Source organism: Oculina patagonica, chromosome 13 (assembly GCF_052425735.1).
Source record: "Oculina patagonica isolate OP01 chromosome 13, crgOcupat, whole genome shotgun sequence".
Lineage (NCBI taxonomy): Eukaryota > Metazoa > Cnidaria > Anthozoa > Scleractinia > Oculinidae > Oculina > Oculina patagonica.
Genome location: NC_135770.1, coordinates 12,599,840 through 12,614,690, shown reverse-complemented (window position 1 = coordinate 12,614,690; position 14,851 = coordinate 12,599,840). Strand labels below are relative to the sequence as shown.

The 14,851-nt window shown below is 35.6% G+C and overlaps 2 protein-coding genes across 2 annotated transcripts; both read right to left on the bottom strand.

The window, feature by feature from the left end:
* Window positions 1-186: 186 nt before the first annotated feature.
* LOC144636949 (uncharacterized) lies at window positions 187-3,095 on the bottom strand. Its single transcript, XM_078496144.1, has 5 exons — window positions 3,083-3,095; window positions 1,605-1,688; window positions 1,168-1,262; window positions 745-811; window positions 187-621 (listed from the first exon to the last, which is right to left on the bottom strand). The coding sequence occupies exons 1-5, from the start codon at window positions 3,093-3,095 to the stop codon at window positions 272-274; spliced, it is 609 nt and encodes a 202-aa protein (XP_078352270.1). The 3' UTR covers window positions 187-271.
* Window positions 3,096-5,143: 2,048 nt separating this feature from the next.
* Window positions 5,144-12,684, bottom strand: LOC144637263 (tumor necrosis factor ligand superfamily member 11-like). Its single transcript, XM_078496389.1, has 3 exons — window positions 12,621-12,684; window positions 5,706-5,766; window positions 5,144-5,576 (listed from the first exon to the last, which is right to left on the bottom strand). The coding sequence occupies exon 3, from the start codon at window positions 5,551-5,553 to the stop codon at window positions 5,233-5,235; it is 321 nt and encodes a 106-aa protein (XP_078352515.1). The 5' UTR covers window positions 5,554-5,576; window positions 5,706-5,766; window positions 12,621-12,684; the 3' UTR covers window positions 5,144-5,232.
* Between the last annotated feature and the right edge of the window lie 2,167 nt (window positions 12,685-14,851).

Sequence of the window (14,851 nt, the reverse complement as noted above, 5' to 3'; positions counted from 1 at the left end):
AGTGAAAGCCATGCTTTAAGAGTGAAATAGTACTCGGTTGTATAAATCTACCGAACTTGGGGGTAATTAATGTTAAAACGAAAATTTGGAATGTTCTTGTAGCCAGTGCCAATTTTTTTTATAAACGTTGAGGCGAATTTATAGAAAAAATTAAATTCTAATCAGACATCACAGTTAACTCATTCAGCTTTATTCGTTTCTCTTAAGAAGATTACATTAGCCTGAACACCATAGTACATGAAAACTCCGTGTCAGACATGACTCGCACTCGTTATTCACTGATTTTAAAAGCTCCAAAAAAGGTGTGTTTGCCAGCCATCCAAAGATAGCTGTCATAGGCTGTTAACAAGCTGATGTAGTCTCCCTGCTGCAGACGAATCACTCCACCGGTGTACACGCTCCCATAATCAGCCTTTCCACCACCGAGTCCCGTTTGCATCTGGGCGAAGTTAACATGGTTTACTGCGAGAACCACGCGGTTGTGATATTCAGGCGCTTCGGGGTAGGTTTCGAAAAACGCCTGAGCGTGAATAAAGTACACTCCGGGTTCCTGCACTGTCAAGCGGCCATTCTGATGAGTGAACCCTTGCAATGTTCCATCGGCGGAAAAATCCGTGATTTCTGTTAAAAGAAAAATATAGCTAAGGTCAACTTTAATGCCATTTAACGTACTGCCGACAAATGTTGGAGGAAAGAATCAACAAAAGCCTTAAAGGAATAAATTAAATAGCTTGAAATATGTACCTGTATTTGCGGGGTATTTTTGAGATTGACCCAAATTTCCTGACAGTTGCCCATGGCTAGCAGCATTCTTAAGAGAGAAAAAAAACTATGTTAACATGGTACTTTATATATTTTCCTTGCTAAGTATGGTTCACGTTCTGCACATACAAGGTCAGTTACAGAACTGAGAAAGTTACCCAACATAAAAATGGAAATAAAACTCTATTTCTAAAATAGAACTTGCTTTCAGTTCTCAAATGTCCAGTTATCAGCGTTAATAACCGGAGTTTTATTTTAAACAGAAATTGAAAGGACGAGTGTTTTTCATCTTCCATCGTGGCGACAAAGAATATTTATATTATTTTGTCTTATTTTTATAAGTTTTAAGGAATCCTTAAAAATGCCAATATTTTAACAGAAAGATTTAAATAAATAATTTTTTACCGTAAGCGAAAGTTGAGTCATTGTAGTTAGGATCAAAGAGCAGAAATACTTGTCGTAACATGATTTGGACTTGGGATACACAGCCTCTTGGAAACCTGCGTTGAACAAAATATCAAATCTGTGTTAAATATTGAACTTGTCACATATGTTCTAGCTTAAGCTATATTTTTAGTTTACAGGGTTGATAACAGCTTGTTTCAGAAAACGCGCCAACTAAACGGCTTTGTTCTCTCAATCTGGGAACGATAAAGAACGAATTACAGGTTTGGCCACAAGAAGTTCCTTGTTTTACACGCGTATATAAACAACTAGAAAATCTTTTGTGGCTGAAATTGAATCGATTGCAACATTTTTCTCAAAATTAATTTTAATTTGGATATCGTTTTTTCCCTAAAACCCAATGCAATCACGATCTCTTTCATTCAAAATGGTCTTACCTTTGCTGTATAAATCCAGTGCACAGTTAAAAGCGCAAAGTTCTGAAGATGTCTTGCGTGTAGAATGATTCTTAGGTAACTGTTCTTAAGTGATAGAACTTATGAATTTCAAATTAATTGAAAAGATTGATAGTAAGGAGGGGTGAAAAAAAAATCGCTATGCTCAGCTGCCCATGATTGTCAAAGAAAATGAACATTTAAACACACAAATTAAAGTGTACAACTCGATTCAATATACTTTTAGTAACTTCGACTTTTTTTACTGTCAATGGTTATGTTGTTGCGCAGAACATAAAGAATTTAACTATTTTTAGCTGAAAGAGGAAACCATTAGAGGTTGTTTGTTCTGACTTGATCAGTATTTGCAAACTTTCTACATTTACGTCTCGATGTTATTCAATTAAGATGTTGTCTTTGTAACAAAGCAGGTAAATCCGTGCGATCTCTATAACTTAAAAGCGCGAGCATGCGGTTCTCCACAAAATGGCTACGTGCGAAACGCACACATTTGAGTGGAGTGCAGTTAAGCTTAGGGTTAATTTTATGACATATGAAAAACTGCGCCGTAATAGAACCGACAAAAATTTATCAACGCAAACACATTAGTGTAACTGGGGGCTTAGAGGAAGATGGAGGAGGTTTTCCCAACTTTTGTATTCCTGTTGATTGAGCAAGTGTTTACAGTTTTCGCAACTCGCTTTGTTTTTCACATGAAAATTCATGAACAAATCTGATTGAAGCTGAATACACATCCTGTGGAAAATATTGATCAAGGAAGTCAGTTTACAGCTAAGTCATCAAAATTTGCTTTGTTTTCTGTGTCCCAAGGTTTTTTTGAAAACTTAATACTATAATCTTAACCTTTTTTTGCCATTTAAACTGGCTAACCTTACGGCAAAAGAGACTTCCGAGCCCCTCGTGAAAGAAAAACTTCAATTGTAGCCTATCTTGACAAAAATGGCCAAAGCTGCTATAAAATGAATAAAACCAAATCAATTTATTTAAGTGTCAGAGCATGAATATAGAGTGATTTCAGTTAACCAGTGAAATAGTTATTACACTTTTAGATACTATTAGAAACAAATTTCATTGTTTTCTTTTGTTTCATTTCGACTATTACGTACAAACTGGTAGATATTGTTTCACGGGTTAAATCAAATCACTCTATCACTTTTGTCATTAAACAGCAAAGTGAACACTGTTTTGTCTTTTTCTGTATCCCAACCCGATTTTAAAATGCAACTAGTAAAAACATCATTATTTCTTTACAAGAGTAAACGGTGCGAAAGATGTTTCTGACTAAAAAAAAAAAGAAACAAAGAGAAAAACGAAAAAGAGAGGTAACACGAAGACAATTATGCAAATTCATATATAGCTGAATACACAAAGATTAAAACAGTCAGTAAGTTCTCCTAGAATAAATAACAATAATCCGTTAACACCGTTTTCATTGCTTTGCCCCATGCCTTAGGTCTTACCAATACTTACCATTGAGTTACATCACGTTCACGTGAAGAATGACAGATGAATATAGCTTGGTACATAAAATCATGAATAACACTCGGTGGAAAGATTTTTTGCCATAATTTCCAGATGTAAATATGAGAATCGGATATTCTCGTCACCGGGTCGATAAGCTCGGCTTTTAGACATTTACAAACCGATGAGATCGAGTGGCCGAAATAATTATGTTTCTCTTAGGACTGTAGCTACTCATTTCAAAACGATAACCAGAATTATTATATTTACAACCCCAACAACGATCGAACTAAGGTACCAAATGATGTCTTTCTCGAACTTTTTCTTTTGTTCTTTGTTATTTCCCATCTTATGTGTAAATTATTTCGCAATCGATGTATAAAACTGGTTTAAATTTATGCCAGCCAACACTTCTGTTAGCGGTTTGCATGTTTTAGTCCAATCTTAATTTTGTGGTTCTTCGTATTCCTTTACTTTCTTGATATTCATCTATGAAAATTATACTAAAACAGTTATTCTCCTAACTGTGTTCAGCTGCCTTTGACCGCCAAAAAGGAGACAAAAAATTTTGTTGAAAAAATATTTAACTATGATTGAATCCTTTTTTAACTAAGTATTTTTACCTACAACAATGTTTTGTTGCCTGGTGTACAAATAGATGAATTAATTTGTTTTAGGTTGAAAGAGGAAATCACGTACGTTATAATTAACCTAGCGGTTGTTCGTTCTGGCGAACTGAAGTATTGAGTATTTTCAATACTTCTGAAAAGGTATCAAAAATCTATTGAATTTTGCGAAAATGCTCGTTGGGAATTATAAAAGCGAATGCTTTAGAACTCCTTACCAAAGAGCGCGATAAACGCGTTTCAAGCTTGGTGTAAAAAAAAGTCTGAATGTTCTGATATGCTTTTGGCCGCTATTTTTAAACGTGGATTTACAAATCATGGCGAAAAGAAACAGGAGTATTTTTAAATTCCTTTTTGCATCCGATTAAGGAGAGAAAATATCACAAAGGAGGAAATGGAAATTACATTGTGCAAATTTGTGTAAAGCTGAATGCACAAAGTGTGCTAATACTGATCAGTTAGTCAACGGCTAAGTTAACACATTTTTCTTTGCTAATCGTGTCCTAACGTTTTGCCAAAAAACTAAAACTTTAACAAATGGAAACAGCGTTTATTCGCAATAAAGTTGATTACCAACAAAGTCTTTATTTTATTGAAAATGAGGACAAAAGAAAGGGTTAATAAGCAGATAATAATTTACTGTCGATGTTTGAGTACACCGCGTGTCATGAAAAATTGTCGCGTCGTCTCTTCTATTGATAAAAATCACATATTTATTTTAATTGAAAACACATATTTATATTCATTAAAAACACATATTTATATTTTTAAGCTCTGTAAATTTATCTTGGAATTTCTAGTTTTTAGACTTTTAACTTATGTAAGTTTATTTTGTGCATGTATTGATATTTTTTAGCTCTGTTGATTTATCTCAGTATTTTTAGATTTTAGTTTTTATTTTAGCATAATGATTGTAAAGCGCTATGAAAGATTAGCTGATCAGCACAATAAAAATTATGATTATAATTATTATATTATTTGTATATTATTATTATTTTATTATTATTATTATTATTATTATCAATATTATTGTCATTATTATAATTGATATTATTATCGTTTTTATTTTTATTATATAATAAATATTGTTAATAAATATTATTATTATTATTATAATTATTATTATTAAAATCAGTTTTACTTTACTGAAATTAACTTTAGCACTATTGTTATTAATGTTTGTCTTCGATTTGTCTCACAGTTAAGTTTTCTATTTCTCAACAACCAATCACAAGTTTTTTGAGGTATTAAAGAGTGAGTGGCTCGATTGTATACATTTTCCGAACTTGAGGGTAAAATTTTCAAACGAAAAATGGGAAGTTCTTGTAGCCGGTGCCAATTTTATATAAACGTAGAAGTCAAAATATATTTATAAAAGACATTCAATTGTATCATTTAATAAAAGACTAATCACGCTTCACAGTTAACCACCTTTATATTTTCAGCTTTATTCTTTCCTTTTAAGATTACATTAGCTTAAGCACAAGAGTACATGAAAACTCTGTGCTCTGCTTATTTACTCATCAGATTTTGAAAGCTCCAAAATAGGTGTGCTCTCCAGTCATCCACAGATAACTGTCATAAAAGGTCTTCAAGCTGATGTAGTCACCCTGCTGCAGAGGAATCACTCCTCCGGCGTACACGGTACCATAATCAGACTGTCCACCACCGAGTCCTGTTTGCATCTGGGCGAAGTTAACATGGTTTACTGCAAGAACCACGCGGTTGTGATATTCATGCGCCTCGGGGTAGGTTTCGAAGAACACTTGGGCGTAGATAAAGTACCACCCAGGTTCCTGGACTACCAAGCGGCCATTCTGATGAGTGAACCCTCGTAAGTCCATTTTGGCTGAGAATTCCGTGATGTCTGTTAAGAGAAAAATATAATTAAGGCCTCCTAACCTAAATACAGTCGACAAATATACCGAACGCCTAGAACAGGCTACAAGAAGAACAGTAAAAGGAATAAAATAAACAGCTTGAAATATGTACCTACCTGTACCTGCAGGGTACTTTTTGTATTGATCCAAATTACCTGTCAACTGCCCAGCAGGATTCTAAAGAGAAAAAGAAATTATGTAAACAGGGTTCTATATACTTTTTCCTTGCTAAGTCTGGTTCAGGTTCTGCACATAAAAGGCCAATTACTGAACTGAGGTAGTATTGCTCAACATGAGAATAGAAATAGTACTCTACTTTGAAATAAACTTCTTTAGAAATTGGAAGAGCGATGTGTTTACATTTTACATCTAGATGACAAGAATGTTTTTCACAAAACGTTGCATATATCGATCGTTTTCTCGTCAAATGAAACAAAATGTCGCAATTAACCCCAGTAACAAGTAAAAATTAATAGAAAACGTTTGTAAATGTATATAACAAAAGCGACTGAAAAGATTAAACATTGAAAGCGGCAGTAAGCTCAAGACAAATCAAAATTACAATTTACGGGAAGATCCAACGAGGTTTAGACAATAAAATAAGGTGTAGCTACAGGTCATTACTTAAAGTTTTCTTTTACCTCACATTTGGAGAACGCTAGTGAATTTAGCAGGGCAAAGCTTTGAAACGAGCTCAATGAATAGTAGAGACGACGCGGCAATTTTTCGTGGCACGTAGTATACTTCATGACTTAGACATCAACAGTAAATTATTATCTGCGAAGTTCAATCATTTCTCTCTATCCATGTAGCTTAAATTGACCCCTTCTTTTGTTGATCGGTTCTGAGCTTAGTTTCATTTCACCACTTATAAAATTTTCAATTTTTGTCAGCCGCGGGAACGGTAGACAATACTCTCGCCCCTTTTAATTTGTACAATGAATGAGTACTATGTTGAGGTCAGCGTGAATGCAATTATTTCAGATCTTCCCGTTAACCAAAATACTTTCAGCGAGGAATATTTAAGACGAAAAATGTCTTCCTGTTTGCTGTTAGTCACGCCTTTTATTCAGCTTACAAAGTGAACTACGTGTCAAGGATTTTGCCGCCTTTTTATCCAATCGCTTCGTTGAGGTCAAAATGAACTGTTCGGACAATTTTTTCAAAATTTAAAATGGAAGTAACCTTGGGTTATTAAAAAAATCTACGACAATAACCGAGGCGAGAATTTTCTAAAATAATTATTCCACATGCGTTTGTTGAATGTAAGATGATTATTATTGTTAAAAATGTATCACGAGCAAAATAAGTGCTAAACTAAAGAGCTTGTTTTGTTATATAATAGAAATTGTTTTGTTCTGTGATTTCATTATATTTTGAGCGTTTTGATAAGTATTCATTTAGCCTTTCTAAGACACAGCTAAAAAATTTCAGACTCAAAATTCCTTCCTAATATCTCTAAAACTCAGCAATAAAGTCTCCTCTACACTTGAAATGCACGTCAGCAGGTTATTGTTGTAATTTAAAGAGATCCTTAATAATGGCATCATTTTAGCAGAAACCTTAAATAATTAATTTTTTTACCGCAATCGAAGGTTGAGTCATTGCAGTTAGGATCAAGAGCAGAAATATTTGTCGGAACATGATTTGGACTTGGGATACAAAGACTCTTGGAAACCTGCGTTGAACAAAATATCAAATCTGTGTTAAGAGTGTGCCCGTGAGAGAACAGGGCAGAACCAGGTAACAGGTGATACAGCTCATATCACCGATTTCGCCCAAACTTAGCATAAATGTTAGGTATGGTGAGCTATTTACTGTGACAAAACATCAGCTTAAAATATTTTATTCCCTTCAAGTTATGGCACCTTTTGCAAAAATGGCCATTTTTCACTAATTTATGCATATTTAATTAGATGACTTTGATTGACCAGTTCCACAAGAAAAAAAGACTTCTGAAAATAAAATTCACTGCACTATATTCTGTGGTTATTAGGCTTTAAGTACAATAATTCACTTCAACCGTCTGATTTGATTTCTTCTCCTCAAACGGTCTTTTGGAAGGTACACATTTCGTACTGTTGGAAATAGCCTTTAACTAGTGCCCAATATCTCCCATGAGCAACAACTTATATACATTATTCTTACATGGGTAATGAAATCCATCTCTAAACTTCACAAAAATGCCACAAAATGTCTGGGGACTTCAATATTTTATTAGTATTGAGGAACTAAACACACGTGACTTAACGATTTCTTGCTATTTCATCAAAATTCACCGAAACACAGAAGCCATTTATTTGCCTCAATTTGGCATAAAATCGGTACGAAATAGCTTATCAAGCATAAATCTATAGATAACAATCAAAATATTGGCGAAGAAAAGGCAGTTAGGACATTTTTCGGAGCGTTTTCAGAGCCGATATAATTCAGCAATGTTGTGATAGCAAATGTAAAAATAGCAGCGAAAGATTTTCTTCAAAAGCTCGCTCAATTCAACATTTAGGCACATCAAAGTTAAGAAACAAGAAATTAATACTACATACATGCCACTTATCGACACACAGATGCTTTCATTTGAAGGATTTGTTCTTCCTCGCTGCACTTCGATCCTTCGAACGATCTCAATTGACATGTACTGTTGCTTTGAGGCGCGATGAACTTAGCCAATACATCGTGGTTCATTCTTCGTGAAAGGTGTAAACAGGTTGTCAATAAAGTCATTCAAAGAGCTGTTCAAAGGTCACGGAAGGACCCTTTCCTCAGCCAGTTTGTATGAAATAAATTTAACTGGAAAATAAACAGCCGCCATGTTGAATTTCTACCTTTGAGCCTGCGGTTTCAGTCAGCGGTACGGTCGTTCACTGGGCATCACGCGTCCATCACGCGTGACCACACGCGCGATCATTTGCTTTTCCTCTGCGAGTGTTCGTTGGATGCGTTTGTGATGAAAATGAGAATATTTTCAAATTGTCGTAGGGAAAACAATTTCCTCCGCTACAGCTTGACGTGTTTACCGCAATGTGATGCTGAACAAACTCTAGAGTGCTTACCATTTGTTGGAGAGAACCGGTTGGAATTGAAAGCTTTCCAAAATTAGCAAACTAACCGAAATAGATGTCGCTTACCATTCGTAGCTCAGTTTCCTGTTATTTCTTTCCGAAGGATGGGAGACTAGAACTGGGAAACCTTACAAATGGTAAGAAAATTTCTGACGTTCCGTCAATTTCCGAAGAGATTTTCCAGAAAAAATGCTGTTCCATTTGACTTTCACCGAAACAGAGTACTTGATTTTTATGTTCAACGGTCGGCATGCACGGCAACCAAATCAAAATAATTGTTATTGTTCCAAAATGACGCTAAATGGCGGTATAAAACTGCTCCGACGTCTCGGCAATACTGCCTTTTTTGGGGTGGCACCCTGAAGAAGGCAGTATTGCCGAAACGTCGGAGCAGTTTTATACCGCCATTAAGGTCATTGCCCCGAAATAAAACTGAACATAGATTTTTAACCAAACTTCGCCTACTGGTTTATTACTTCAAGGGAACTTAAATTTTGAAATAAAAAAGGGGGGTCACCAGATTCGTTTAGGAGCAGGACGACCATGTATATTCCATATAATTCCTTTATAATTCCTCTGCGAGTACTAGCAAAGTACACTTTTTTAGCGATAATTTATTTTTCAAACACATGAATTGATCTGTTTTCATTTTACAGAAAGAATTTGATCGCTACACCCAAAATATGAGAAAAAATTGATAGGTCACCAGGCTCGTTTAGGAGAAAATGACAATTTACTTCTCTCGATCGCGGACTAAGCCGCATAGAAAAAGCCGCCATTTTGTTGATGTGCTCGCGCGCGCGCGCTAATTACGCGTAAAATTCTGCGCAGTAAGAATGCGCAATGCAAAACAGGGCAATGACCTTAAGCGTCATTTTGGAACATAAACAATTATTTTTAGCATAAAAGACGCTACACAGTTAAACAAATCAAAATGTCAACGTCTCCCAGTTACTTTCCAGACATTTGTATTTTTTATTGCTTGCTCAAATTCCCCTCCCCTGGCGGAAATAGTGATTAATACCGCGCATAACGATTACATTTTTTGACCAAATTCCCCTACCCCCGAGGCATAAATGGGAAAAAATGAATAACTCAGCAAAATTGGAGAATAACGTTTACCACGGGATAAATCACTATCCGGTGGATAGCGCGGTAGGTTTTGTAATCGTAGCAGGTGGTCTTTCTTGCGCAAGTGCTTTAGTTGGGGGAGCGTCTGTGCTGAACTGAACAAAGTATTCACGTACGAAATGCCTTTAGCGACGCAGTCTATATGGCGCAGCAAATATATACATATATCTATAAAGGTGTGAATGTAGAGAGAGAAAACAACAAAAAATAAAACGGGTTTCCCTCGCGTTGACCTCGAAGAAGACAGAAGACTACCTGTGCTGGTTGAAACATTAGCTAATAAGTTTTGCCGTCTTGCGTAGTCCTAGTCTTGCAATAAATTTGTTTAGTGTTAATGCGGGGTTTAAGGAGGCTCGATGTAGTTTTTTTAGCCGAAGGGTGGTTGTTTTGAAAATTAAAATTATCTAGGAAGCCAATGTTCGATTTTTGCCAAAATACACCATAATGATCAAATATGACCAAATTTCAATTTTTTACTCGTCACTTTGTCACAAAGGTTACCATAACAACCATTGACGTTTTCTTTTGTTTTCAAACAAGCTTGGTTTTCTCGAAATCTAGACTGACACTTGGTATTCATTTTTTGATATGTTCAAGTACAGTAGATTTACTACCTGTGCTCAAAATTTTAGGAAAATCTGTAAGAGCGTTTTAGAGTAAATCAAGAATGAAGTTTTTGGTATTTTCTTATAATTTCTTACAATCGGCAGTCGATATATTTTAACAAATTAAAGCAAAAAGTCTTTCGCTTTTAGTTAATGGTCTTTGATGGTGTAAGTATTTATATTTCAGTGAGAGAAACTGTGCTCAAATAATATGAAACAATTTTAAGGCGCCTATTTTATATTAAAACGGTGTTTTTCTGAAAATTTCATTCTTGATTTACTTGAAAACGCTCTTGCAGATTTTTCTAAAATTTCGTCAACAGTTAGTCAATCTACTAAACTTTAACATATCAAAAAATAAACACCAAGTGTCAGTCTAGATTTCGAGAAAATCAAGCTTGTTTGAGAACAAAAGAAAACGTCAATCGTTGCTATGGTAACCGTTGTGACTAAGTGACGGGTAAAAAATTAAAATTTGGTCACATTTGATCATTATGGTGTATTTTGGCAAAAATCGAACATTGGCTTCTAATGGTTTCCGACATTTCAGAGCTCAATTTCAGAGCATCAAAACCGATTGCATCGCATACATTACACTGCATCCAGTGTATTTCTCATCAACTATTTATCAAAAAAATTCAATGGAGAAGTTGAAAAAAATTCTCACTTTTACAAGAAACGCACACCACTTATAAGGCTAAGATCAAGCCCCGGTTGTTCAGAGGGTAGATAACGCCATCCGCTACTTATTCCAACGAAAACAAACAGTTGCGGAGGAAAAGCAAATGAACACGCGTGTGTATAGCTGTGTTAAGCTATGTATAGGTGTGTATAGCTGTGTAGGGCTAGGCTATGTATCCCCTCTATGAATATCCCTATATAGGATTTAGTCAAACAACTATATGATGACTACACTACGTACTTGCCCCAGTGAACGGCCGTACCGCTGACTGAAACGGCAGGCTCAAAGGTAGAAATACAACATGGCGGCTGTTTATTTTCCAGTTAAATTTATTTCATTCAAACTGGCTGAGAGAAGTGTCCTTCCGTGAACTTTGAACAGCTCTTTGAATGACTTTATTGACAACCTGTTTACACCTTTCACGAAGAATGAACCACGATGTATTGGCTAAGTTCATCGCGCCTCAAAGCAACAGTACATGTCAATTGAGATCGTTCGAAGGATCGAAGTGCAGCGAGGAAGAACAAATCCTTCAAATGAAAGCATCTGTGTGTCGATAAGTGGCATGTATGTAGTATTAATTTCTTGTTTCTTAACTTTGATGTGCCTAAATGTTGAATTGAGCGAGCTTTTGAAGAAAATCTTTCGCTGCTATTTTTACATTTGCTATCACAACATTGCCGAATTATATCGGCTCTGAAAACGCTCCGAAAAATGTCCTAACTGCCTTTTCTTCGCCAATATTTTGATTGTTATCTATAGATTTATGCTTGATTAGCTATTTCGTACCGATTTTATGCCAAATTGAGGCAAATAAATGGCTTCTGTGTTTCGGTGAATTTTGATGAAATAGCAAGAAATCGTTAAGTCACGTGTGTTTAGTTCCTCAATACTAATAAAATATTGAAGTCCCCAGACATTTTGTGGCATTTTTGTGAAGTTTAGAGATGGATTTCATTACCCATGTAAGAATAATGTATATAAGTTGTTGCTCATGGGAGATATTGGGCACTAGTTAAAGGCTATTTCCAACAGTACGAAATGTGTACCTTCCAAAAGACCGTTTGAGGAGAAGAAATCAAATCAGACGGTTGAAGTGAATTATTGTACTTAAAGCCTAATAACCACAGAATATAATGCAGTGAATTTTATTTTCTGAAGTCTTTTTTTCTTGTGGAACTGGTCAATCAAAGTCAGCTAATTAAATATGCATAAATGAGTGAAAAATGGCCATTTTTGCAAAAGGTGCCATAACTTGAAGGGAATAAAATATTTTAAGCTGATGTTTTGTCACAGTAAATAGCTCACCATACCCAGCATTTATGCTAAGTTTGGGCGAAATCGGTGATATGAGCTGTATCACCTGTTGCCTGGTTCTCTTATGGACACACTCTTAATCCTTAACCGCGCATAAAAAAACAACTATTAAATATGTTGCTGTTGAAGTTAAATCGACTGCAAAATTTTTCTTATAATTAATCCTAACTTAGATACCGCTTTCGCCCCAACAGCTAATGAGATCATAACCTCTTTCATTCAAAATGGCCTCACCTTTGCTGTGTGAATCCAGTGCACAGTTAAAGCGCAAAGTTGTGAAGATGTCTTGCGTGTAGAATGATGACTGCTCTTAAGTCATAGAACGTATGAATTACAAATTAATTGACAAGATTGATAATAGGGAGGGGCAAAAATTAATCACTATGCACAGCTGCCTGTGACTGTCAAAGAGAAAAGAAATGTACAAAAATTCAAGTTTACATCTCGATTTAATATACTTTTGTTAACTTTGAATTTTTACTGTCGATAGTTTTGTTGTTTAGTAAAACAATATGAATTTAACTTTTTTAGCTGAAAGAGGAAATCCTAACTTTTAGGTTGGTTGTGACTTGATCAGTATTTACAAACTTTTTATATTCACTTTTTGATGTTATTCAATTAAGATGTTGTCTTTGAAACATAGCAAATAAATCCGTGCGATCTCTATAACTCCACAGCGCGATCATGCGATGCTCCAAGAAACGGCTACATGTGTAAATTAAAGTTAGCGCAACCAGGCAAATGGTTTTTCCCTTGTTCTGTAAGGCCCCATCCACACTTAACATTTTCGTTGAAAAATCAGTTTCAATCGAAAACGCACAACGGTTTCATTGAAACGCGCACTTTCTGAGTGGAGTGCACTTAAGTTTATGGTGATGACATTTAAAAACGGCGCCGTAAAAGAACCGACAAAAAGTCAATAACGCACATTAGTGTAACTGGGAGCTAAAAGAAAGATGGATGAGGTTTTCCCCAACTTTTCTAATTGTGTGGATTTTCCACAGGCTTCCCAAGCTCAAAAGTCGTCTTTTTGATTGTTTTTTTGGAGCCCTTCGGGCGGCTGACTCTACATACGTGGTGTATGCGACAGCTTGTGTATATAGAGAAATGTATGGGAAAATCACGGATTCCCTAAAATGGGGTAAATAACTATCTATTTTGAAATAAAGTTTACCTACCTCTAATGTGTCGCTTACTTGTGTCTTGTGCCGAATTTGAAGCCATTCCGACGCCATTTAGCGAAGTTATTCGAAGTCGTTGGGAGACAACGACTTCGAATAACTTCGCTAAATGGCGTCGGAATGGCTTCAAATTCGGCACAAGACACAAGTAAGCGACACATTAGAGGTAGGTAAACTTTATTTCAAAATAGATAGTTATTTACCCCATTTTAGGGAATCCGTGATTTTCCCATACATTTCTCTATATACACAAGCTGTCGCATACACCACGTATGTAGAGTCAGCCGCCCGAAGGGCTCCAAAAAACAATCAAAAAGACGACTTTTGAGCTTGGGAAGCCTGTGGATTTTCTAAACACACAAAGCATTGACAAAGACAATTAAACGTAACGGAGCATTTATTTAAAGATAATTTTGATTTCAATCCCAACTAAAATGTACTTTCTTAACACCGATCCCTGACCCTATGTTAATTTTTTTTTACATTTTTTCGTCCTTCAAGAAGCTACGCCTCGAACAATTCTTACGCTTCCCTTTTGCTCACCAAATTCTCACGTGTATTCATAACGCTATGGACGCTTTTGAAATCAACTTTCGAGATTTTTAAGTCAATAAGTTTTTATTCTTGAATAACATCGAAGATTTGAAAAACTTGTGGACCAAAGACACAAGGTATGGGCGTCAAATTACGCTATATTCTTGGCGGAGAATGTAAGGAAAATCCGCAAGTTTTTGTAGAGTCGTTTTCTTACTGAAAGCGCGAGTTGGCGCGTGGTAGATTCCCTGCGAGCAAGTGTTGTACAGTTTTCGCAACCCGCTGAATACACATCCTTTGGAAAATATTGATGAAGGAAGTCGGGCCACAGCTAAGTTAACAAAATTTACTTCAGTTTGCTTTTTGTGTCCTAACGTTTTGCGAAAACTTAGTACTATAACCTTAACCTTTGTCTTTTTGCCATTTAAACTGGCTAACTTTACGGCAAAAGAGACTTCCGGCCCCTCGTGAAAGAAAAACTTCAATTGCAGCCTATCTTGACGAAAATGGCCATAGCTGCTATAAAATGAATAAAAACAAATCAATTTCGTCAAGTGTTAGAGCATGAATATATCACTTTTGTCATTAAACAGAAAACTTAAAACTGTTTTCTTTTTTTATCCCAACCCAATTTTAAACGATAACGAGTAGAAAGATGTTTATGATTAAAAAAAAGCAAAGAGAAAAACGAAAAAAAGAGTATAAGGAAGAAAATCGTTTGTTTTATTGTAAAGCAACTAAGTTACAATA

Coding starts and splice junctions, on each gene's coding strand:
- LOC144636949 (XM_078496144.1), bottom strand. Junction 1,263..1,604: donor ACTGGATTTATACAGCAAAG/GTAAGACCATTT, acceptor TGTTCAACGCAG/GTTTCCAAGAGGCTGTGTAT. Junction 812..1,167: donor TGACTCAACTTTCGCTTACG/GTAAAAAATTAT, acceptor TTCTCTCTTAAG/AATGCTGCTAGCCATGGGCA.
- LOC144637263 (XM_078496389.1), bottom strand. CDS start 5,553: ATGGACTTACGAGGGTTCACTCATCAGAATGGCCGCTTGGTAGTCCAG.